This window comes from Elaeis guineensis, chromosome 14, assembly GCF_000442705.2.
Source record: "Elaeis guineensis isolate ETL-2024a chromosome 14, EG11, whole genome shotgun sequence".
In the NCBI taxonomy this organism is placed as follows: Eukaryota; Viridiplantae; Streptophyta; class Magnoliopsida; order Arecales; family Arecaceae; genus Elaeis; species Elaeis guineensis.
This window is the reverse complement of record NC_026006.2, coordinates 56,047,981-56,073,147: the sequence shown is the minus strand read 5'-3', so window position 1 is coordinate 56,073,147 and position 25,167 is coordinate 56,047,981. Positions and strand designations below refer to the sequence as shown.

The 25,167-nt window shown below is 36.8% G+C and overlaps 1 protein-coding gene and 2 non-coding genes across 13 annotated transcripts; 1 reads left to right on the top strand and 2 right to left on the bottom strand.

The window, feature by feature from the left end:
* Window positions 1–4,751: 4,751 nt before the first annotated feature.
* Window positions 4,752–4,823, top strand: TRNAP-AGG (transfer RNA proline (anticodon AGG)). Its single transcript has one exon. It is a non-coding gene; the product is annotated as a tRNA-Pro (tRNA).
* Window positions 4,824–9,877: 5,054 nt separating this feature from the next.
* Window positions 9,878–9,949, bottom strand: TRNAP-UGG (transfer RNA proline (anticodon UGG)). The gene has a single exon. It is a non-coding gene; the product is annotated as a tRNA-Pro (tRNA).
* Window positions 9,950–11,444: 1,495 nt separating this feature from the next.
* LOC105057695 (uncharacterized) lies at window positions 11,445–23,211 on the bottom strand. 11 transcript variants are annotated; one of them, XM_073248442.1, is made up of 10 exons: window positions 23,053–23,210; window positions 16,604–16,787; window positions 16,303–16,531; window positions 16,100–16,209; window positions 15,623–15,743; window positions 15,164–15,476; window positions 14,852–14,924; window positions 13,031–13,121; window positions 12,878–12,957; window positions 11,445–11,765 (listed from the first exon to the last, which is right to left on the bottom strand). In XM_073248442.1, exons 2-10 carry the CDS (start codon window positions 16,718–16,720, stop codon window positions 11,622–11,624), a joined length of 1,278 nt encoding a protein of 425 aa, XP_073104543.1. In that variant the 5' UTR covers window positions 16,721–16,787; window positions 23,053–23,210; the 3' UTR covers window positions 11,445–11,621. The 11 variants fall into 11 exon arrangements, with proteins under 11 accessions (XP_073104543.1, XP_019710469.1, XP_010938682.1 ...); XM_019854910.3 differs by adding an exon at window positions 19,039–19,085 and having other exon boundaries at window positions 16,100–16,531; window positions 23,053–23,190; XM_010940380.3 differs by having other exon boundaries at window positions 16,100–16,531.
* Window positions 23,212–25,167: the final 1,956 nt, after the last annotated feature.

Sequence of the window (25,167 nt, the reverse complement as noted above, 5' to 3'; positions counted from 1 at the left end):
TCAGAACCTCGGTCAAGATCTGGATCCGGCACCTAGTTTAGTGGGGAGTCTAAGGAGAGGGGCAAAAGAGGGCGTAAGGTGGATGCGAGAGTTTAGATAGATGGTGAAATAGAGTTTGAAGAGGAGAAAATTCTGGGAAGTAGGTTATGGGAGGTTTTTGAAACCTTCAGCTGGAAATTTGAGTCAGAATAGGGACAGATATAGAGCAGTAGAATCTGGTGACGCAAAGAGCATTGAGCTGAAATGGGACTTACCCCATTGCTTGTGGGAAGTTTATGCATGGAAAATTCATATATGATACAATTCTGCTTCTTTTTTACCTAATTTGAAGAAACTTTTTCTTTGATTAGTCTTGAGAGTATCAGCTTGAGAGCTAAAAATTTCTATAACTCATGTAATGGTTTTACATCATGGATTTACAAGCTATGACGATAAATTTTCGGTTATATGATCAAGTAGAGTACCTGAGTTCAAGGATGGTCAAGAAGATGACTGTTTGAGGGGGGTGAATTATTCTCATGAAAGCAAGTACAGCACATCATGCTGCGGTCGAGGCACAAAAGCATGCCAAGAAATTGGAGAGTGATGATTGGTATTCCAATACCAGGAATGCTGCTGAGCACAAGAATATTCTTCAATCAGGATCTTCTATCTCCTCTGAGTATTCTGATGAAGAATTCCATGATATGGATGTAGAGAGGCAAGTGACAAATTTCAGTGTGGTCAGATCTGGATGCTTTATTGTAACATATTATGTGTCCCAAGAACTATTATTGGATAACAGAGGTTGACTTGGAAGACTTTTAAAGTGCATGGGACATGGCTTGATGCTTGCTATTTGCAGGAGGAGATGCAGTGGTTGGAAGATCTACCAGTTGTTTGTGGAACGTTTAGGATTGCGCATCAGAAGATCACATTTGATACAACCGACACCTTCTCTCATCTGGTAGGTGAAATCATGGAAGTCTATCCAAATATCAATCAAATCTTTGGTAAAAGATCTAATGAATTTGAAATCTACAGTAAAGCATCCGAATCAAATCAATTATGAGTCATCTTCTCATGCGTGCGTTCATTCTTTTTTCCTCGAAACTTTCTATGGCACCAGAATTGTTTTTGTTACTTGGCGTTGTCCTTTTGTATGCATGTAATTTTTTTGTTATCGTGCTCTAATATCCATTTATGTTCTCTTCAAACAGAAAAATTGAAACTTGCACAATTTGCAGAGTTAAGGAGGCTTTTGCACGGAACTTGCACAATTTGCAGAGTTAAAGGAGGCTTTTGCACGATTTGCTTCTGATCAAGAAATTTTATACCAATTCGAACTGGCCGGTACATCCTATGGGGACTGGGATGGTTTTGATGTTCAAAACGGTTCTTGGAGGAAGGGAGAAGAAAGAGAAAGAGAGAGATAGGAGGAGGGAAAGGAGGAGAGGGCCTCCAACTTGCATAATTTACAGAGTTAAAAGGCTTTTGCATGATTTGCTTTGGATCAAAGAAATATGTACCGATCTGAACTGGCCGATATACCTTGTATTGAGCTGAACCGGCGGTGAATCAGACGGTTTCAATGTCCAAAATGGTTCTCAAAGAAAGGGAGAAGAAAGAGAGGAAGAGCGAGAGAGGAGGGAAAAGAGGAGAGAGAGAGAGGGGAAGAGAGGGCCTCCACTGATCATCAGAGGCCATTCAACATCTTGTCAAGATTGATATATATAGAGGGAGGGAAAGAGAGAGAGTAAAAGATCTTTATTGAATTTTCGAAGGCCGTTGGAGACCTCCATATGGACAACGTCTCCGTTGCGGTATCTTTGCTAGTCGGTGAGCCCATGTCGAGAGATCTGAGGGCAGTTGAGTCGGAGGAGGGCCTCCATCTCCTTTATTTTTGAAATACGTGTTCGTCCCTGTTTCAGATTTTTTTTGGATTTTAACACGTGAAGTTGACAACTTAATTGCTGACTTCGCAAATTTTTATTTTTTTAAAAATTTCAATATCCTTTTTTAAAAAGGATGAAGTCAGCAACACCTATTAAAAATTAAAAATAAAAATCGAAACAAGAGCAAACCCTGTTTCGAAACTGCCATCCTCCATGGCTCTTGGCCTCCCTCTGCGCTAGCTCATCGGTCATCGGAGAGCTTGTGGCAGCATCGCCGGCTCACCGTCCGTCCGAAGGCCTTTGATGAGCCGGTGAGATCTCCCACTCTCTTTATGATCGACGAGCTCTTAGCTGTGTCGACGGCTCACCATCCGTCTGAAGGCCTCTGATGAGCCGGTGAGGTCTCCCACTCTCTTTCCTTCTCAGATGGCCTACTACAGCCGTCGGAGGCTCTCCCTTTCTCTCCCTCTCTCCCTTTCTCTCTCTTCCTCTCCTTCTCCCCCCTCTCTCTCTTCCTCTCTTTCTTCTCCTTCTCTCTTCTCTGTCCCGTCGGTTTGCATCGGTCCAATCTGGTATGGATTCTTATCGAACCATACCGCTGGTCGACCGATACTATTTAAAAATCTTCATTGTTCTTAAGTCGCTCGGTGATTTTAACTTTTTGAAAACTGTTAGGCAGGTTTATATCTATGTCCATCCATCCATCATCTATCTATATGTATGTACGAATATACCTTGATCTTAGCTTGGTTGGAGAAGATCCATTTATAAATTGTGTCAAGTCTGTTTGGTTGTAACATATAGATTTATAATCGTGGGGTTGGGAAGTGGGTTCCAACTTGGAGTCTTACTTTGGTATTATACAATTGCTTTATTTTATGATAAAGGCAGTGAGGAAATTGATTCTAGAAATTATTTTGCCTTCAAGTCTATTAGATGATTGATTTTTATAGCTTGTTTCTTCTTTTAGACCTAACTAAAATGATAGTGGCAAATTTATTATTCTTTTAGCTTCCCTTGTGAAGGATGTTACATACAATGACCAGGAGTGCTTCAAATTTATCAAGATGTTCAAAGAATCGATTCCAATAATCATGCTTTATATGAGTAATGTGAATTTACACCTCAAGATTAAAACTAACAAGCAAGTCAGTTTGAATTTACCGGCGAGCTAAATTTTACTTGTGAAAACAAATACCAATAGCTTATTTTATTTGCATAGTCATGATTAAAACTAGTATATAAATTTGGATATGGCTAATGACATAGATCTATTACCTCAAAAAAATCTGAATTCTAAAACTGTATGTTTCTCACTATCTAATCTTGTTAGATCCAAATGTTCCAATGCCTAGCTGCTGAGATTCTTTTATTTTCTTCAATTTGTTCTTTATTTTTTTTTGAGTTTTTTTTTGCATATACAGCCCTTATATATACAAAATTGTATGAATATTTTCGTAAAGTTGCTACTTACATGTATATTCTCTTAAATACTTATTTTGCATATATATTCTTCTTTTTCTTTCTTTTTTGCAAATGTACTTATATCATCTAATGTCATTAAAAAATAAGTAGTTTAAAATTAAAATGACCAAATAATCTTATGGATAGATATGCAAAAAGAAAGTTTACAAAGGTATATATATTCCTAGCAACTTTGTGAAGCTATTCATGCAATTTTGCATATATACAAGGGTAACTACTAAAAAAAATATAAAAAAATGATCAAAATTTGGTTAAGACTTGAAAAATCTTTCATGACTTAGTTAAATCGTCAAGTCAAAAAAAGATCAAGTAACATTGTCAATTTTTATTTGTTTAAGATCTTAACTTGATCGAGTAGAAATATTGAGTAATCATGTTTGTAATTATATTCTTATATTTAATTTTTATTTAATTTTTATTATTGAGTCTATGACATCTATATATTTTTCATTATTTTTAAAATATTAAAATATATTCAATTTAAATTAATTATAGGCATTAGATTAACGAAATGACTTTTACCATTTTGTTATATATGATGGGCTGTTCATTTGTTAAGGTGAGAATTTCACAAAAATAATATACTTTCTTTTATAAAAATTGATGTCAACGTAAGATCATCCAATATGATAATATTAATTTTTTTGTCACTCTTTTCAATCAAGAGTGACTAAATTATCTTTACTATAATTAACTTTTGCCATTTACGCAAATGTCTCAATTTTTAATAGATTTTTTTGAGCATATATCGTCTTTCAAATATGAAATTTCATAAATACTCTCATAAAGTTGTTATCTGCACAAATAGTCTTACAAAATTTTCTTTTTGCATATCTACTTATAAAAATATTTTGATTATTTTAATTTTCTAAAATTATACATGCAAATAGCAACTTTACGATACTATTGCTATAATTTTGTATATTTGGGTGGGTATATATATAAAGTCTTTTTTTTTTTTATAAGAACAGCCGAGCATTTCATTTACAGTTATGAGTCTAGATAGAATGCTTCATATCTAGTGAAATGGTTGAGTTGATAGCAATTTATATGACAACCTTAGACCTCAAATTGCCATCTCCTTTGATGACCAACCTTAGATTTGGATCAAAACTCAGCTTAGTGGCCAAGTGCTTCTGTAAGGAATGGTGTGACGCAAACTTCTTTAAACCCTCTATCCACAAGACCCATCTCTTGAGTTAACTGTGATGAAGCACTTTCTTGTAACAAAATATATATGTATTTGCTTTCTAGATATTACATTTACTTCCATCAAATGCTACTTGCATTATATTCTTTAAGGTCTAAGCTGATAGGTGACAGAGAATGTTGGGAACTGTACCATGCACGTTTTTTCATGACATTTATAAGGGAGTTTGGCCAACATAACATGGGCATTTGGTCTAGTGGTATGATTCTCGCTTAGGGTGCGAGAGGTCCCGAGTTCAATTCTCGGAATGCCCCAATATTTTTTTCCATATTTTTTTTTAAAAGCTTCTACATCACCATGTATTAATGGGTTATAACCCATCCATCCGTAGTGCAGATACTCTGCCAGTTTAACTTCTCATTTTTGCTGTTTAACTCCAAAAGCTTTTCGTTGTCGTGCATCAGAGTGAGGGTCTGCTCTTACTTATTCTTCCCCTAGTAAGCGTCACACACACACACACACACAGAAAACCATTGCATTGCATACCATTGAAAGAATACTTTGTAAGAAATTATTAAGTAGGATCATTCTACCACATAGGATATAAGCAAACCTATAAAAAATTTACGCATCAACCGTTCCTGATTCCTTGATTAAATGCTAGTTAACTATTCCTCATTAAATGCTGCTTATGACTAACCATAGTTTAGTAGAGAAAAAAGCCATCCACCATTCCTGATTCCCCATTAAATGCCAATCATGGCTAACCATGGTTTAGTAGCGGAAAAAGCCACCAAGTGCTTTTTATTTCCTACTAAATCATGGCTAGCCATGATTAGCATTTTTGATTCCTATTAAATCATGGTTAGCCATGATTAGTGCTTTTTATTTCCTACTAAATCATTGTTAGCTATGATTAGCATTTAATAGGGAATTAGAAATGGCTGACATGTGGCTTTTTTCTCTACTAAACCATGGTGAGCCATGGTTAGCATTTAATAGGGAATGGATTTCCTAATAAATCATGGTTAACCATGATTGGCATGTTTTCCTCTACTAAATCATGATTAGCATTTAATAGGGAATCAGAAATGGCTGATGGTTTTTTCTGCCATGATTAGCACTTTTCCTCTACTAAATCATGATTAGCCATGGTTAGCATTTAATAGGATAATCAGAAATGGCTGATGGATTTTTTTCTATACTAAACTATGATTAGTGATGAATAGCATATACGGGGTATTTAGTTAGGAGGAGTTGGGGTTTGGAATTAGAATGAGAATAGATGTTCCAACCGTTTGGTTGGTAGGAGTTTCATTCTGATTTTGGGACAGAATGAGAATGGCTCAATCTATCTAAAACTCAATCCCTCCTCTCTCTTAAGGATTCAAATTTTTATTTTGATTTCAATTCCGATTCCAATCACGAACTAAATATTTTGAGAGATTTGACCATTCCGATTTCAATTTTAATTCATTTCAATTTTCATTCTAATTTCGACTCTCATTGCAAACCCAATACCCCGTTGATGGGGAACCAGGAATGGCTGATGTGTGTGGGCTTTTTATAGGTTTGGTTATATCCCATGGTAGAATGATTCTATCTAACAATTTTGCATGCTTTGGTATGGGGCGAGGCTACGGTGGTGGGTGTCCATGCGGAAGCATCGGAAGTAGGTAAGGCGTTGGCTCGGATGTAAGAGATGGCGAGTGTTGCACTGGGGGCTGGTCATGCTGGGTCCAGGTCAGATGCAAATCTAGCATCGACTCAGATGGCTGAGATGGAGAGAGTTTTTGGGTGGCGGCTGGTGATCATCATGCCGGGGTTCGGTTGGAAGCAAGGCATTGCCTCAGATGGCAGAGATGGTGAGTACTCTTGTGGTCGTGGCTGGCCAAGCCGGGGTTTGGTTGGTTGAGTGTGTGATGATGGAGGCTTTGGTATGGATGCCTCAGGTGGTGGAACAGCATAATAAGGTAAACGGTAGCTATGCTTGAGCAATGAAGCACTGCCAGGGAACAGAGGGCTTCCCATTAGCACTGCCATTACTACTAGCTAATCTCATTTTTCTCCAGGTCTTGTGCTTTATCCTTTATGCAGAGTCCACAAGGTGCGTGGCAAGGTTTATACACCTGGGTTTATAGTGCTTTAGTTACCATGCCTGATAGGGAAGAAATTATTGGTTAGAACTATGCTGCTATATATATCTAGATTATCTAATAAAAAATCAATACATTATCCAAAAAATTGATTTTATTTTTTTTTCATTCAAACCAGCAAAAAATATCAACTAGTTCACCATGATCAATAGTGAACTTTTTTCACTCAAAATTTTCAACCAAGCTTGGATGATAATAATTTTTTTTTTCATATTAATGGATGATGTGTTAACTTTTTATTGGATGGTCCAAAATATACATGGTAGAATGATTTTAACCATTTTTTGTGGAAGAGTACTAGCAGGGCCATTGTCGCTTTGTCAACGGGCACCTAGTTGAGCTTAGTCACAATAAGAGTTTTTTACTCTCACAACAAGAATTTCTCCATAAGAAGATATACATTCACGTAAGTGGCTGGTGGTGGACTGGTATTGAATAAAATCCAAAATAGAATGTTTGTTGTTAAGGTAGTGGGAAGGACAATTTTAATTCTACATCGGTTATGAGTCAAGAAGAAATATGACTTATATGGATTGGAACTTTCTCTCTCCTATGAGATGCCTTTTAGAGGATAAAATCGTGAGACTCTAAATGATCAAGGCCCACTGAAGTCTAAGGCCCATTGAAGCCTAAAGATGGTCATGAGCCAAAGGGCACAATATCTCACGAATGCATGCATGAAGTCCATCCAACTATCCGATCAATTCGACCCTTTGACCCTTGACCGCAACATTGGCACCGTCTGTAGAAGAAAGCTCCATGCCCACATGCACATACTCCTCCTTAACTGGAGGCTATGTTGTGGTAATGGGAAGGGCATCTTTAGTCCCACATCGATTATAAGTTAAGAGAAAGTATGGCTTATATGGATTGGAACATTTTCTCTTCCGTGAGGTGCTTTTTAAAGGACAAAACCATGAGGCTCTAAATGATCAAGATCCACTGAAGCCTAAAGATGGTCATAAGTCAAAAAAGACTATACCTCAGGTATATAGGTGCAGAGTCGATCCAACCATCCAAGCCATTCGACCCCTTGATCCTTGACGGTAACATTTGCCACTATGTTCATTCCTATGAAAGAAATCTAAACTCTCGCTTCCATTTCATATGGATAATTGGATCTTGCATCGAAACTGCCATCAGGCATCACATGGCCCATCTAGTTCCCTAGCTCTACATTCCCTAGCTCGTGGTCAATCCAAATAGATCTCCTAGTCTATATAGATTATATGCCAGATCCCCTTTGATACCATTTATTACAATCTAGGATTTCATTCAAAAAAGCTAAACAAAAGATATTATTTAGATTTTTTAGTCTTGTATAAGTATCCAATATCTTCTCAATAAATAACCAATACATCTGTCCAAATCCTCATACAGTGAAGCAGCTTAGTTTGATTGTAAGGAAAAAGTGGTTGGGAGGAGTGATGATGGATAGAAGCCTAAATTGGATTGGAGAAAGTTATGTAGCGCTTAGGCAATGTTGGCACAATGTGGCGGTATATGTGCTAGGTTTTTTTGTTTTATTGAAAATTGTATGCTCTTCTTTGCTAAGCGATTCCGTTTGAATCTTGCAATTTTTTAAAAGAAAAGTTGATGACCACACCTGACTTTGGACAATTCTTTGACAACGACTATAAGAAATTAGGGGGTGCTTGGTTCAAGATCAAAATTGAAATCGGAATTGCCAAATCCTCTGAAGCACTTGGTTCATGATCAGAATTGGAGTCGGACTTGGAATGAAAATTATAATCCATAGAGGAGAGTAGGGATTGAGTTTTATATAGATTGGGCCATTCCTATTCCATTCTGAAATCAGAATTGGAATGAGACTTCTCCCAACCAAACGGTTAGAATAGAAGTCACCTATTCCTATTCTCATTTTAGATCTCCGCTCCTCTTAATCAAACATCCTCTTAAAGTCCTAGGCCTATGCCGAATGAGTCGGATGAAAATAAATGAATGCATCGAAAACTTTTCCATGTACCTAAGCTTCAACAATATCAATTCTATAACTGTAAATATCTATGTCAGCCTGTCATGTGGGATGAAGAGTTGTATTCTTGTTTTTCTTGGCTCATTATCTTAATGAAATGTATTGGATATTGTTTAATTCTTCTTTTTAAAGAAGAGAATCTATACGAGCCAGCCTCGAGTTTAAGTCATGTAGGTTCAAGAATTAGTGAATTGAAGGAGCGCAAAAATAAATTTCATAATTTCCATCCAGGCCTGTTTTCGCATCTGCATCCTACATAGTATTCAAATCCAAAAATAGATATTAATTTTAGCATCCAATATAGTATCTGCATTCATATTTATATCTGTCAAAGAAGGAAAAAAAAAAAAGATACCAACAATCCAATCTGTATTCCATTAGATCAATGCATGGCTTCTCGAACAGCATAAATTATTGGAGGAGCTTCTTGAGCTATAAATCGGTTCTTAGTTCTATAATTTGAATGTTATCGTGTTTTTAAGTATACTTTGATGGTAAAGAGCCTTAAATAATGCCTTCTGATGTAAAGTTTATAAGAGGATGACATCTACTTTTGAGCAAAATGGTCAAAACTAGAAAAATACTCAAAACCTCCTAATCAAAAGCTAAACCTTACTGCAATTCTCTCCAACAAACTAGTCAAAACTAAAAAAATACTCAAAACCTCCTAATCAAAGGCTAAACCCTACTGTAATTCTCTTCAATAAACACTTGAGTAGCAAGCTACTTTGGAGCAAAATGGCTAAAACTAGAAAAATACTCAAAACCTCCTAATCAAAGGTCAAACCCTACTGCAATTCTCTCCAACAAGCACTTGAACGGCCAAAATTAGAAAAATACTCAAAACCTCCTAATCAAAGGCCAAACCCTACTGCAATGCTCTCTAACAAACCAGCCAAAACTAAAAAAAAACTCAAAACCTCCTAATCAAAAGTCAAACCCTACTTTTGAGCAAAACGGCTAAAACTAGAAAAATACTCAAAACCTCCTAATCAAGAGTCAAACCCTATTGCAATTCTCTCTAACAAATATTGGAACAACCAAAACTAGAAAAATACTCAAAATCTCCTAATCAAAGGTCAAACCCTACTGTAATTCTCTCCAACAAATACTTGAACGATAAAAACTAGAAAAATACTCAAAATCTCCTAATCAAAAGCCAAACCTTGCTGCAATCTCCAACAAACACTTGAGACTTGAGCAGCAAGCTTTAAAAGGGGCATTCCGAGAATCGAACTCGAGACCTCTCGCACCCAAAGCGAGAATCATACCACTAGACCAAATGCCCTTAATGAAAATGGAAGAGTCACGAATTTACTTCTACCGGCATCCCCCTTCTACCGGACGCCTAGGCCCACAAGGCCACAAGATTCATCGCATTCATGCTCCATATTGGCAATAACGTGAAGGAAAGCAAGAAAAATATGTTGCTGAATCAGAAAATTAAAAAAAAAAAAAAAGGAAGAAACTGAGTTGTAATCTTTGATTGAGCTAACTGATAAACATTTTAGTTGTCAATTGTAGTTTTAGTTTCTAATATCAAACGCATTAATATCATATTAATCTCTTTAAAATTTGTTAAGCCATTGGAAAGAATTGGAAATCCAAAAATGAAGGAGATCGAAGTACCAGATCACCTTGTTATTATTTCATGCCAACCAGACTGAGACTTGCATCCCTTTTCTTAGAAAGGTAAGCTTTTAGTCCTGAAACTAAATTTATATTGAAATGGGCAAATTCAAGCCTCAGAAAGCCAGCAGGTTTATGCACACATATACACCAAATTTGACAAGCAGGTGCAGAGGTTTTCAGTTCAGAGCTTGTATTGAATGGTATTGTTGTTCAGAAATTGGAGTTTGAAAGGTTGGTGGTATTCTAAGAGTTCTCTTTGCATATATCTTGTCAAGATATATGTAAGTGCACCTTCTTCACACCATGGTTAAGAAGCAAGATGATAGTCACACTGGTTCTTCCTCCAACAAAGTGCATATAGCTTTGCTCATGCATTTGAATTTCTCCAGAGTTTTCAATTGCTAATGTATATGATCTTCTGAAGGGTTACCACAAACAATATTTGTGTAAATATGTATGCAAATAATCTCTTAATTTCCTCAACTTCCTAATGATGACAACCTTCTGGCTTTAGCTTTTCTATATTGTCTCATCAACCCTAATCCCATGGCATATTAAAGGGAAGCCGTGATTGGCCATTTTAGGCAGGCTGTAGCCCTTGGTTAATTTCATTTTGCAGAAGTAGGATTTGATTTGGGGGGCGCACACCAAATCTGTCCCCATGAGTCTTGCCCTTGTGATGTACTGCAGTGCTTTTTGGCAGGCAGAACAATGTATGCTTAGATGTTGTGTAAATATTCAACAATTTAACAGTGCTGTAAATTGCCAATGCATCAGTCCAATGCAATTAGGGTAACCCCCAATCCATGAATGCCGGTAGTTGTTACAAGCACAGGTTGGCATACAAAGCTCTTCCTTTTAGTGTAATTTTGGCTAAACAAGCACAGGTTGGCATACAAGTCTCAGTGAGGGACATCGTAGAGGATGCTGGGATGAGGTACCATCCTAGATGCTGGGATAGAACTGTCCTCTTATTATCTCAATATTTTGATCGATACATTTTGAAACATCCCCTATCCCAAATATCAGAATGGGATGAGATCGAGATCAAGGGGCGTCCAATTCAATAAGAAAAAAAAAAGGGACAGCTCATCCCTCGAGGTTTAAAACCTTGGTTCAAACCAACTGACGTGCAAAAGAGTTCATGGGTGTAGAAGAAATATTTGTGTGCTAACATAAACTCTATGCTTCAAGTTTCCATTAATGTTTAGTTAAAGAAACAAAATTTGATATGTGAAGTATCTGTCTGGTCTAGAACAAAACAATATCGATGCAATCTGTGTACATGATCAAAGATAGCAATCTTATATGTTACAGAGCTCACTCCATTAAACTGGGTTAGCATTCATCCGTGCTTGCATAGCACGAGTCCTCCAAGCAAAAAGTTGTAGACAAAATGAATTCATTCCAATTGCAATTCCAAACCCCGAAAATGATGCAAAGAGGATAGCGAAAACTGCTTTTAGTTTGAGCTGCATTGAAGGAGATAAAACTGTTAAGATAAAGAAATGAGGCTGGATGTTGCAGGAAAAGATAATAAGCCAATAAAGGGCCTATATCTGGTTGTCTTTCAGGCAACTTAAAAACCTTCAGTCCTAATCACATGGCCGTTATGAGAATTTGATCTCAGAAAGCAAAACTAGATTTCCAGTTGTCTTTATTAAGTTCAAGAACTACTTCTATATACATATTCAGTAAATTTGGCCATAAACACATAGTATTAACTAAACGATCTTACTCTAGGGAGTTGTTGCACCATACATTTGTGAAAGTTTCCAAAGGTATTTTCATTTCCCTACATTATTCTACAAGAAAACATTGCCTGCGCAATTATTTAGATTTCATATCCATGCATGATTAAAACAAAAACACAGTCCGAGCAATAAGAATAAATACAAAAGATTATTCAATAAAATACCATATTGCAAGTAGAATAACAACCACTTCAATCTATTTTTAACTCAGAATTCAATGATTCAATCTATTTTTGGCCTATTATATATCTGGCGCATATCTACCCATTCAGTGTTGGCTTCACAACTATGTGTTGACCTTCTTTTAAGTCTGCATCTTTACGAACTTTTTGACTCAGAATCCAATCCTTTTCCTTCATGGGTATATGATGTATGCGCTTTTCATATATGGCCCTGTTCATTCATCTCAATCAATATATCTATGATCCATGTCATGTATGAACAACAAAGGATGTGCTATATTCGTAGTTTACTAAAATGCCATCACTGGAAATTCGTTAAACATGATTTGCATGCATCTGATCATGACTAGAAGTCTAGAATATATAGTTGACCCGAGTTGATTTAAGGACATTAGAATATCACTGGGGCTACAGATCAATATGAGTTACAATTCATATGTACAATAACATCTAAAATCAGCCACACGTAAAGTGGAAATATTGAGAGCCACTGTTGAAGCATTAACATCTTTTTGAGCTAATATAGTTTATAGCCAGAGTATAATTAATCCTTTCTAATATAAAACAGGGAACAACAGTGAGAAACAACAGAAAGGAACAATCAAAATTTTGAACTTCAAGCAAACGGGATATCATCAAACTACTCACCATAGAATAAAAGAGATGGAGAAAAATGACCACAAGTGAGAACTGAAATGCTGCATATGCCCAAACATACTCTCTGCGCGCTGCCAAAAAAAAAAAGTTATCTAAGAACTCAAGACAACTAATTATTGCAATTCCTCTGAAAAACTTGATTACCTAAGACAACTGAAAACACTGATCCCAGCAGGGCCAAGGTTAATGAAAATGGTGCAGCAATCATAACTGCATGAGATCTCATATCATTAACCTATGATAGAGGAAAAACCAATTATCAACACGATGTCAATAAAGAGTGGATGAGGAAGAAGTATACATAATAATACATATAACTAAATCTAAATGTCTTGATATTTTTATGCCATAAGAGAATGAATGGTAAACAGTAGATTCAGGAATCCAGATTTAAACGTTTGACAAAGTAATTTTGCAGTCCCCGTTTAGGAATTCAATTAATCTCATTTCAGTTGCATGCCAATTAGATGGCAAATACTGCTTTGAGTGAGTGAGTGAGTGAGAAAGAAAGAGATGAGAGAAAGAAAGATGGACCAGGAATTAATCTTATATCATTCCCATGCAAGACCTACCAGATATCAGTCATGTAAGCTGGCAAGAAATAATGCATCATGTTGATTTAGTGGTGGCAAAATCAGGTGAGCATGCAACCAATCCAAATATGAACTGCATGATGGATGACTATAAAAAGAAATGAATGGCGGTTTTCATATTATCAGATTAAGTAAATAGCTTATATTCCAAGTAAATATACATTATATTGGCAGCAAATTTCAAGTTGTCACATAAGTGGATGCAGAAGTCATTTAAATAGTCCACTTCCAAGCATTTGGGTGGTTATAAATGTAAAGATTAATCTCCCTCCCTCCACACCCCCCCGCCCCCCAATGCGGCTAACAACAATTTGACTGTTTATCTTGTCCAACATTAACCTTTGGATAATGCATGCGTGATGCACCACAATTCGACAAGGATGATTACCTCGTTGCCACCATAGCATGATTTCTGATGTGCATGAATAAAGGCTGCTAGCTCTCACACACATTTTTATGTATAGAGAGTTGAATAACAATGTTATTAGAATGGTTAAAAGCTTAAGTCTAGTAATGCAAAACCAAAAATGGAGCAGCTAAATAGCCCAGCCTATGGATGCTAAGCTCATTAGTGCTCAGTTTCACTCAACTGCCCTCCGATTTTGTGCAATGGGATAAAACTCTGGTATCTAATTAGCCTTCCAAGAGAATGTAAGAATGTAAATTTTCATGACCTGGATATAGTCATATGCATCCTAGCTCATATCCATTGAGAGGTTCTTCTACTTCTTCTTCTTCTTCTTCCTCTCTTTTTGTTTTTTTACCATCAAATATATGACTCTCCAACTCAAAAGGTTGCAAGGCTACTGTCAATTAGTTGTATGCACCCTCCATTTCAACATGTTGTCAACATAATGTGGTTTGGTGGTTAGAATTGGAGACTTCATATAGGAAACTAATGAAAAAAGAGAGAGAGCAAGGGCAAGAAGTTGATAGAAAGATCAAGAACAGAGGTAAGAAAAAAGAGAAAACAATTACAGAATCCACCATATCAAACTCAGTAGTTCATAAATATTGAAATCCCTAACTATCTGCTTTGAATTTTCTCTTTGCAGTTTAAATACACTCTACTACATAACAATAGTAAACTAGACAACCTTTAATATGGATCTACAACTTAAATAAAGGAATCCCATCATGTTTGGCTAGTGCTTTTATTTCAGAAAAATATCAATTATATGAAATTATCCGATCAATGTGTTTTTTTTGGGGTGCGGGTTTTGTTTTGAACTGGTCCAGTGATCATATAGAATGGGAAAACATAATTTAGAGGATCACTCAAGTGACATATTTACATTTACAAGTTAACAGCGTCAAATGATTATTATATCCTTCAGAGTTCTTTCCTATAACATTGGCAGAGATTGCATACCAGCAGCTGCTCAAGGAAGAAGAAATAACACATTGTGCTAATCAAGATTAGAACAATCACATCCTGCCAGGTTCTGGAGGAAAAAAAAAGAAAAAAGACAAATAGAAAAATTAATGAATTGCAAAAATAATTCTTAAAATATAACAGAAAATTCAAGTCTGTGCAATGGACAAACAAAAATTTAGTCGTTTAAAATGCACGAGCATAGCTGCTTAATACCTAGGACATGGGAGTGGCTTGATTTTGAGCTCATTTTACAGTAAGAACAAAATGATAAAGGGAACGCATGATGACAGTATAGAGCATTCTTACCTGCTTAACAATAAGCCTGATGTAGTATGTTGCTGACCATGGTCCCTTTGAGCAGACCTCTGCACCCGTAACAACGTTATTGGTAAATTGAGAACCTCTTGACTACAGACCTCACATATCTTGTTTCCTCTTATGCTAAACCACTTCACTGCGCATTCTTCATGTGTAAGCCTTAAGGCACCTTTGCAACTGCACTCCATCTTGAGCCAACTCTCTCCTTCATGTAATCCAGTCATACAGATCCTGCAAACAGCTTCTTCCTCAGGAATCTCTTCATCATTATCCTCCACATGTACAGGGCCTAACTGACCTGCTTTTTGAATAAAAACAAAAAGTAAAGCTACAAATGAGGATATAAAAAAATAAATATTCCTGCTAACAATAGATGATGGCTACAAGATAAATTAGCATTTAGAGTCATGCATCCACTATCACATCCAGACAAGACTGTTAAATTACCATCCGGAGGTTCTGATGGTATAATCTCTTTGGGACTAGGGAAAGATGCAGATCTCACGATTACAACATTCCGCGAAGGTACCGACAAGGACCTTGAAACCTTTGTTGGAATTGTCCATTTCTGCATAAATTCACTCAATGGTCAAAATGTTCATTTCATTTGCACATGAACATATTGAAAGGAATCCATGATTGATATATTGACAGATATACAGTAAAATTGGGTAGGAGACCTAAACTATGAGAGAAGAAGGAAAAATGATGGTAGTGAGAGTCAGTTTACGGTCTCGTGATGAATATACCTAGGAAACATTTAGAGACAGCATAATAACTTGCTGTAACATCTATATAGGAGGATATCTAGCAAGAAACTTCATCTTTTGGGAAAGAAGTCATGCAACAATAGTTAAAACACTAAATCTGGAGTGAACCATCAGAAGCAAGCAATACAAAAATGTTTGAGACAAGAGAACTCGCCTGGGATGTCTGCTGTTCAATGGTTGTCTTTTCTTTAGTAGAGGTAGATGAAGGAGGCAGATTTGATGCTGGTGTGGCAGGAAGTGATGCACATCTTTTCCATGAGAATGCTGCAACAAAGTTTGAAAGAACAGCATTTTCAGGACCCACTCTGCTGTCTGATTTTCCACCAGGTTCTGGATTTAGAAGGGAGCTTCGCTCACCATCAAGTATGACTGTCTTGTTTTTAAAACTTAAACCACGAGAAAGGCCTCCACCAGATGAACATCCTCTAGGAAAACTGTGTTGTGTCTTGATCATATGTTCATCATAACTATCACCGCCAATATTTATAGGTCTAGAGGGCATTTGAAGAGTGTGACTCGTCAGTTTCCCACTAGGGTCCAGATACGTAACTCCTTCATGTATTGGCTCTAGGTTCTGGTGTTCAACCTGCAAGTGAAAATCCCAGGTGACCTCCAAGTTCTTAATATTTTAATTTCAAGATTAAGTAGAAACAACAACAGTATTGGAATATGTCACAATGGGAACTGAAGGTTGTGTACAGTCTCCTTGCTTTCTGCTCTGTCTGAAAGACTTCGAAACTAATAGTTTCATTTCCGAGAAGTAGGGAAATTGCATGAGAACTGACAAATTGTTCAAGTCAAAATCAGCAGTGCAGAGACAAATACATCTTGACCTTTAATAGCTGAAAAGGAGAAAAGAGTTTTAAGGACATAATATTGCATTCACCTCAAAAACTTTGTCATGGTTTACCGAACCAAAGAAAGGAATCAAAATGCATAGGTATTTCAGCCTATATAGGATGGAAACATGTTTGATTTCATCTAGAATACATGGTTTTCATAAAGTGGCATAGATTAAAACTTCATTTTTTTTGTTGGTCAACATGGCCATCACCCAGCTACGTTCCCAAGTCTCCCAGCAATCTAGGGTCCTGAGGGGCACAAACTGGGGACAGACATAACCTTTAGCATTTTGTTGACCCAAAGTGCCTGCCCTAGGACTTGAATCTGTATAATTGCGCTTGTCAGCCCAAGCCTTTTATCATTGCACCAAGAAATGACCCTTATTAGTTAGACAACATCCACAACTAGAAACCTTTTTATACCTATTTGTTTCTTTTTTTAAGAAGAATGGTTATTTCAATATATCTTCACCACTCTAATAGAAACCATGTAGTCCATTTAATTAGTATGTAGTTTTAATAATATACAAACACAATCAAGATGACTTCCAAAATTCTCACCATATTTTCTAATTTATTATGGTACATGTTTGGGGACTTTCTCAAGTAAAGTTAATGTAATTTTAGCTCATTCTACCTAAAATTGTGTGAGGATTCATGGGGGCATGTGTTTAGTCCCATATCGGCTATGCGCTAGATAGATCTTGGGCACTTATATAGGACCAAAGAATCTCAGCAATATCTTCTGGTTACCCTTTTTGGATGAGACTCTATATTGTTATAAATAGTGTTAAAATGGATCCATTCCATGGCCCATATAGACTAAGAGACGCTATAACATGGGTCCGTTGTGGCTGACCATAAATTAATCATTGTGCTTGTGATTAGATTTGAATGAATCTCAACTCGTAGCCCGGTGAGGACATCAGGGCTTAAATGAGGATATATGTGAGGATCCATATAGGTATGTGTTTAGTCACACATTGATCATACACTAGATATGTCACGTCCCAAATCGGGGACATAACACGGCTATACTACCAAGGCGTACTGCCCTCGATAATACGAAGTCTATCAATCATAATCAGCTAAAATCCATCATAAACAATACATAATAAAAGATCCAATTCTATTATTCATCAAGCAAATAAACCAAAATTGATTCCAAGCGACTAAATCCAAAATCAAATACCAATCCATTTCTCAAAATTCATAAATAATTCACTATAAATTCATAATCATCCTATAAATTATGATTTAGTTACAAAATCTCTAAGCTCACTAGCATAGACCCTCAAGCGTGGATCATCTTTCATTCCTAACCTTATTCGTCTGAACAGAAAAAAAGAAAAAGATATGAGCTATCCCAGTTCAGTAAGTAAACCTTACACATTCTTACTAGAATCAAGCATAAGTTTATACATGCATCAATAAATCATTTAGAGAAGATGATTTTACTTGAAACATAAAATTTTCATAATAACAATATATCATAAATCAATGATTCTCTTGCATATGCATAAATCATGCAATGTTCATAAACATAATTTTCAATGCAGAGTATAAATAATTCATAAATCATGTTAACTTAATGTATAAAGTCATAAATTATTTGTCCTTTTGTCATATCATGCTTCTTAATAATTCTTTCAGACTAAATGCTAAGATCACTATTATACCTGTGACAGGGCCATAATCATGTGCCAACTACTATTATCCAATGATTTGATTTGTGAGTGAAAAAGAGATTCAACTACTATTATCCGTTGGCATGATCGTATACCAACTACTATTATCCGTTGGCAGGATCGTATGCCAATTACTATCATCCACTGGCAGGGTCATATAACAATTACTATTACCCATTGACAGGATCGTATATAGCTATCTAAGAGCCTTTTGTTTTTCATATTCCTTAAAATAAACATTCTTAAATCATATTTCATCAAGTCACATTTTCTTAAATCATGCATAAATAAGATACTAGATGATTTTATAGAGCTCATGATCAATAAATAATTTTTAACAATAAAACATTCGTGAAATCATTCTTTTCATAACAAGGCATACATTTCATATTTCATAAAAAATCATTCATATTAAAATATTCATAAATCACTATTTTATAATAAATTATGAATTTCACAATGCATATGCTTGATCCTTATTTTATGAAAATATAGAATAATTCTTTTCATGATAAAATAGTTGATAATGTCAAAAGCAAGTAAGAAGTATTGGGATTACTTACCTCTTTCGTCCTAGCCCTTCAAACTTCACTCGATAAACTTATCAAACCTATTTAACATATTAAAAGCATCATTAATTCCTATTCAATAAATTTAATCATAAAGAAAGGAGACTGTATATTAGATGGTCGGTCCAACAGGCTGTCTGGACATTAGGATAATTCAAGATCTCCTAATCGAGGATCAGATCTAAGTGACTCGATCAAGAAATCATGAAGCATAGATTGGATTAAGGCTAAGATCAATTAACAGGTTCATCAATAGTGGATCTTAAAGGTATTCGACATGGTTGGAGCTGGGTCCGACATCTTGCATGGATATCGAAGCGATTCCAGACTTCTTTGGGTACATCATCTCAAGTTCATGCTAAGGTCCATGGATCAAATAGAGAATGAGTAAAGAGAGAAAACCCTGGAGAGAGATACAAGAGAGAGAATTCTCTCTCTATTCTTCTTCCCATTTTTTTCTTTTTTTCTCTTCTCTTCTCTTCTTCTTTCTTTCTTTTTTTTTTGCTGAACAGAGGGACATGAGGGCTGGTGGCTTGTGCTTCGACGTGGTGCAGCAACACATGCGGAGATCCGACAGGGGTGGTCGATAGTGGGCATTGGCAGACAGCCAGCGACAAAGGGCGAACAGGGGTAGTGGGCGGATGTCGTCTTTGATCGTTTTTCGACGAAATCGAGGGCCGGCGGCAAGGCCTAAGGCCATGGGGAGAAAGGGTAGAGGGAGAGGAAGAAGAGTCAGAGCTTACCTCGAGCTCTAGCGGCATCTATATCTCTGATTTCCGACAAGCATGAGCACAAGAGGCCATGAATCCAAAGGGAGAAAAGAGAGAGAGGGAGGTGATGATCATCGGTGGTTCATCTTGGGGGAAGGAGGGGTTTATTTACAGAGGATCTCCTCGGGTTTTGGCAGCCCTAGGAGTTCTAATCCATGGTGGATTCGGTAGAGAAGAAGACTCCCTTCGGGAGTCTTCAGCTTTTTATTTTTCTTTTTTTTTTTGCTGCCTTGAGTTGCTTTGAGATTCGGGATATCACAAGAAAGATTTTGGATTCTTATATAGGACTAAAGAATCCAAATAATAATTTTTGACTAACCTTTTTGGATGAGGTTTTGGGTTGTTACAATTTGTTTGAAATGAAAAAAATGGACTAAAAAGTTTCAGCCAAGCCAACTAATTGTCTTAGCATATACAATCAAAACAAGATAACTTTGAAAGTCCATTGACATTCTCAGCTTCTCTCTCAGATTCTCATAACCTAGGTAACCAGCAGCTTGAGTTCCATCGATCCTATGAGTAATCAGAAAAACTGCTTAAATTCTCCAAATGTTAGCTGAGAGAGCCTTATCATTTAGCTGGTAGATAACACAAATCCCTTTATCATGGAAACATGCATATAGAATGATCCCCTCATTAAAAATCATTATCAAATCCCAGGTAGCAGATTCATATGCCTGAGAGGGATAACAACAATTTCTTAGTCTCATACATCAACCTTCTGCTCTGCAGGGGCCACAAACCTTGGACATAACTGGGTAGGTAGTCAGGGATGTCACAAGCTCCTATTATCACTCTCTGGAAGGCATCTCTTGAGCATATCTAAAGTCCTGTGGTGACTCATGAAGAGCACCAAAATTATTGATTGGTAGTGTACTGGCAGATTGGATAATAAAACCTTCAACTCCCACAACAAGATAAAAACCTGCACTTCTACATGGAATGCTCCTTTCAAATAACAATTACTGGGTCCAATTGATTGTCCAGGTTTCACACAGTATGCAAAATACCACATTAAATGGGTAATTACTGAATCAGACATCCCAGCAAGAAACTCTTTACAGCATCATTATCTTTTCCAATGGGAACGTCTATTTGTCTAAGTTAAATAGTACCTTGTGACCAATTCAATACAACAAATTAGGAGTATCACATGCATTGGAGTTGTCCAAGCAGAACATAAGTGAGTGATATGCAGTGTTAAGGTGGTTTAGAGTCACTGTAGAAAATTGCTAATGACAAACTCATATAGAAAGCACAAACTCAGGTCTTGTTACCATTCATCTACAAGCCTCATGAATATGTGTCTGTGTATAGATCTCCATATCATGAACTTGCTTGATTTTGAAAAAACTATACATGTTTCTATTGACCGAGCCAAGATCTTGACATCCTCCAGAAAAAAATAAAATATTTGCACCACATGGTAGGAAATCTCCACACTTTGAAAAAGCATAACAAAGGCTCATAACACTATGATTTGCCTTTTTAAGGTCATAACTTATGAATGATCCCTGAAGCTCCACTGAGATACTTGAAGCATAAGATTTGACAAGCTGCATTAAAACAAGCATATTATGTATTTCTTTCTACGCATTCGTTCCACCAAATTCTGGTTAGTTCATTTAACATAATTCAGCCTCTGAGACAAAACATTTCGATGACCTTGTAGCTGTTGTTCGGCATACTGATTGACCTGAAACCCTAAAAGAATCACATGGACCTCTTCGTAGGACTCAAAGTGATGAGAGTTGGATTCAGCAACCCACATACAGTAAATAATTATGTTTTCTGGGCACTGTCTTGACATCACAACTATGAGTTTCACAGTATCTCTGGAAAAGAAAGACTAGTATACAGTTTGCAAACAAGGATTTGTTGTATGCATCATTTTAACAATAGCATCTCTTTTGGTGCACATTAGCAGTGAGCATTTCAAAATCTTTTTCCCCAGACAGCTTCACAAACAACTGTCAAACTTAAATCATTCTGAACAATCTTCAGCAAACAAAAAAAAAAAAGGAAAAAAAAAAAGGTTGAAGAAATTCAATACTCCATATTTAATCTCTTCATACATGCAGTTGAATTGCGCTGCCACCTTCTGTTTCATTTTCCAGAGTGGAAAATCTCTCTCTACCTAACATTTATCAAGATATGTATCTCATTTAGTATTTTTCTCCTTGTCATCTGTAATAGAACAAAACTGTAATGTTTTCCATCCACTTGCACTGAATTTTATCTAAATTTTGGTAGATCAGTTCCTTAGTAGTCCCCTTGATTTGATATGTCTTCTACAGATAACAATACATATATCCTCCATGTTAATTGGTGGAACCCAAGATACCCATCAATAAAAAGATGGAATGGGATGTGACTTTTCTTGAAAGATTCATAAAAGCAAATCAGGGAATAGATTATTCCACTAACACAAACCAAGAAAACCTCCAATTGTGGGCAAAGAGAGAATTTTGAAACTAAAACACATGAAATCTCTCAATGCTACACCTATTAGATTAAAATCAGTAATGCATTCTTTATATTCATTAAGTTTGAGATCAGACTGAGGTTATTAACTGAGACTCTTGCTACGGCTAGGACTCTGAGACTCGGAGAATAACTATCTTAACCCATGCAAAAGACTTGTTAACATTCTATTTCACTTTTGGAATCATGAACTTAGGCCTCCAATTTCACCAACTTATGCTTGTTTAATTCCTCTTCCTTCTCTCTTATCTTTCATTTCTGTCCCCATAAACTTCTCCAGTTCCAGTGGATACTCCTGCAGATGTAAAACTTCAACTAACCATCAACAAAAACCCCTGAAATCTTCTCAATTCAACGCCAATCACAGCCCGTATGCAAAATTCTATAGCAACAAAAAGCGAGAGAAAGAGAACTGGCAGCAAATAGATCCAACTGCACACAACTCCCGCAAAAATCTTCCCTTCCAGACCCACAGGTCCAAATTCTCGAACAAAAAGACAGCCCAAAATCATACAGAAGACTTAATCTTTCCACAGAATTCCAAATAGGCAACTTAATTACAATCCAAATTAAGGAAAATAACAGCTTTAAAACCAAACAATCATCCCATCCAACACTAAAAGATCAAATGCCGCGAGTTCCATGACCATTTCTCCAGCGAAAAAATGGCGACATAGAAAGCGCCGCAGCGCAAAGCACGCAAGAATTCAGAAAGAGAGAGGAAATTAGAGTGCGCAAGAGACAAAGGTTCGACCTTTGGAGAGTGGGCGGAGGCTGAGGAGGAGGAAGAGGGCTCGCCGACCCCGTGCCTTGCTTCGCCCTCCATCTTTCCTCAGAGTGAAGTGAGAGGGACAGGGAAAGGCGAGATGAATTCTCCAATTTATTTACGGAGGCCTGAAACGAAGAACAATATAATATTAGATTCGATGTTTTATTTAATGGAACAGGAGACAAATAAGACTTCATGAGGGCAGAAAGGATTTGATGATCTAAAACCAAAATTAGACCCAGAAATGGACCCTGGAGTTGGACTGTGGCTCCCTTGGATGTGACTTGCAGGGTACGTAGGCCTTTTCTGATGGCAAAACATGACTTAGTGTGGTAACTTAGCCTGCACTCTTTTCTTATCACGCAGTCCCAGGTAGATGACATTTTGCCTTGGTGGAGCTTGTATTCCAAAGGGTAAATTATAATTCATAACACAAGGATGGTCTTTGCCGTAGCCATCTAACTACTGATTTTTGAACATAGAGCTTATATTCCAAAAGGCAAACAACAATTCATGACGTGGATAATTTTTGTCTTCTTAGTTGATATGGTAAATATGTGTTGGCCCTTATTTATTTGGTATAAACCAAATTATCCAAAGTGTCTTATTTCGGTGTGAGTCAGAATACTATCCTAGTCCAATCAAACGGTGGAAAAAATATATCACATATCTCATTAAAGATCATTTGAGGGTAGTTAATGTTAATTAAGAATATGATCGTGGTCTCAACGGTGGTTATTGCCAATCTAGCCATTATTGCATGATTAAAATGATTATTACCAACCGCATGATATGGAGAGCTATTATCCTATAGTTATTATGTGTCCCATTAATTTCGATAAGGGACACCAACCCCATCCACCATAAAAAAGAAATTCGATGATTTTTTGATAATTTTTTTTTTTTATATTCTACTCTCTTGCTAGAAATTCTCTCTCTCCCATTATTTTCCTAGAGTTCAATTGATTTGAGCGTGGAGGACTTTATTTTTATATCAGCAATATCCTAGAAGTTCAGCTAAGTTCATCGCCAACATTTCACTAGTTGGCAATTGATGTTCTATTCAATAGCCTCAACTCTCTAGCATGGAGTGGAATCGATCTCACGATTTGATCTCAGTTACTTATGGGCCGCAACATTCACAATGGATTTCAGTAGCAATGGTAGCTATCTTTTTTTTTTTTTTTTTGATAAGAACGATAGCTATCTAATTATTAGTTTTTGAACATGATGGTGGTAAAGCGAAGTGGAACTCAGGCTCAATATTGAACATTCTTTGGAACATTAACTAATAGAAGCAATTATGCAACACAATCATATGTGACATGCTAGAGCATTAACAGTCTCATGAAATGCAATGCCTCAGTTGTTGAATGCCAATGAGCATGATATTGTAACCCTGCTTGGTTGAGATCACTTGTGATATAAGGATGATCCTTTGCATGCAAACCTTCATTAATTTGAAACCTAGCACATGATAGAAAGAGCAAGACCTATATAAAGAAGTTAATTTTAGCACTAATTTGAACTCAACATAACCATAGATATGCCATGGAAAAGTTTGAGCAGCTAGAATCTCATGCCATATACCATCCAAGCTAGAGTGATACAACTTCTGTTTTGCATCTTATGATGAACAAATACATGTGCCAAAGCTTGGCAAGTTGGCGAGTCAAGTAGTCCTCCTTTTCCCGGCCCAAAGGGAACGGTGGCGCCGAGATGTACCTTTCGATGCAACAATATGTGGCGCACAACGCGTTTCGACGAGACAGCTAACACCGGGGTCCACAAGCTTTCTTGGTTACCGTGACACTGCTTCCAAAAGATAAAAGTCCTTTAAACGGGTCACGTTCCTGTGTCTTCTTTCGGTGCGAGCTTTGATAAGAGAATCCGCTATTGACCAACTAGGCCCACCAGAAATTCGACACGTAAGATAAACATGGTGTGTATTCAGGTGGACCGAGATGCACGATCTTCGATGTTTGAGGTGTGACGATAGAACAAGCTCTCTATTTCCAAATCGTGTTTGGTGGCCTACAGCGATCTGGATATCAAAGACGGAGACGAAGCCCGCGTGAAGTTGCATGCTGACGGCCTCGG

What these genes read in the sequence shown, in the direction of transcription:
- LOC105057695 (XM_010940380.3), bottom strand. Translation starts at nt 16,720, where the DNA reads ATGCAATTTCCCTACTTCTCGGAAATGAAACTATTAGTTTCGAAGTCT. An exon ending in AGTGTTTTCAGTTGTCTTAG is followed by an intron (nt 12,958 to 13,030) that starts GTAATCAAGTTT and finishes TTTTTTTGGCAG; the next exon opens with CGCGCAGAGAGTATGTTTGG. An exon ending in TCCATCTCTTTTATTCTATG is followed by an intron (nt 11,766 to 12,877) that starts GTGAGTAGTTTG and finishes CCTTCAATGCAG; the next exon opens with CTCAAACTAAAAGCAGTTTT.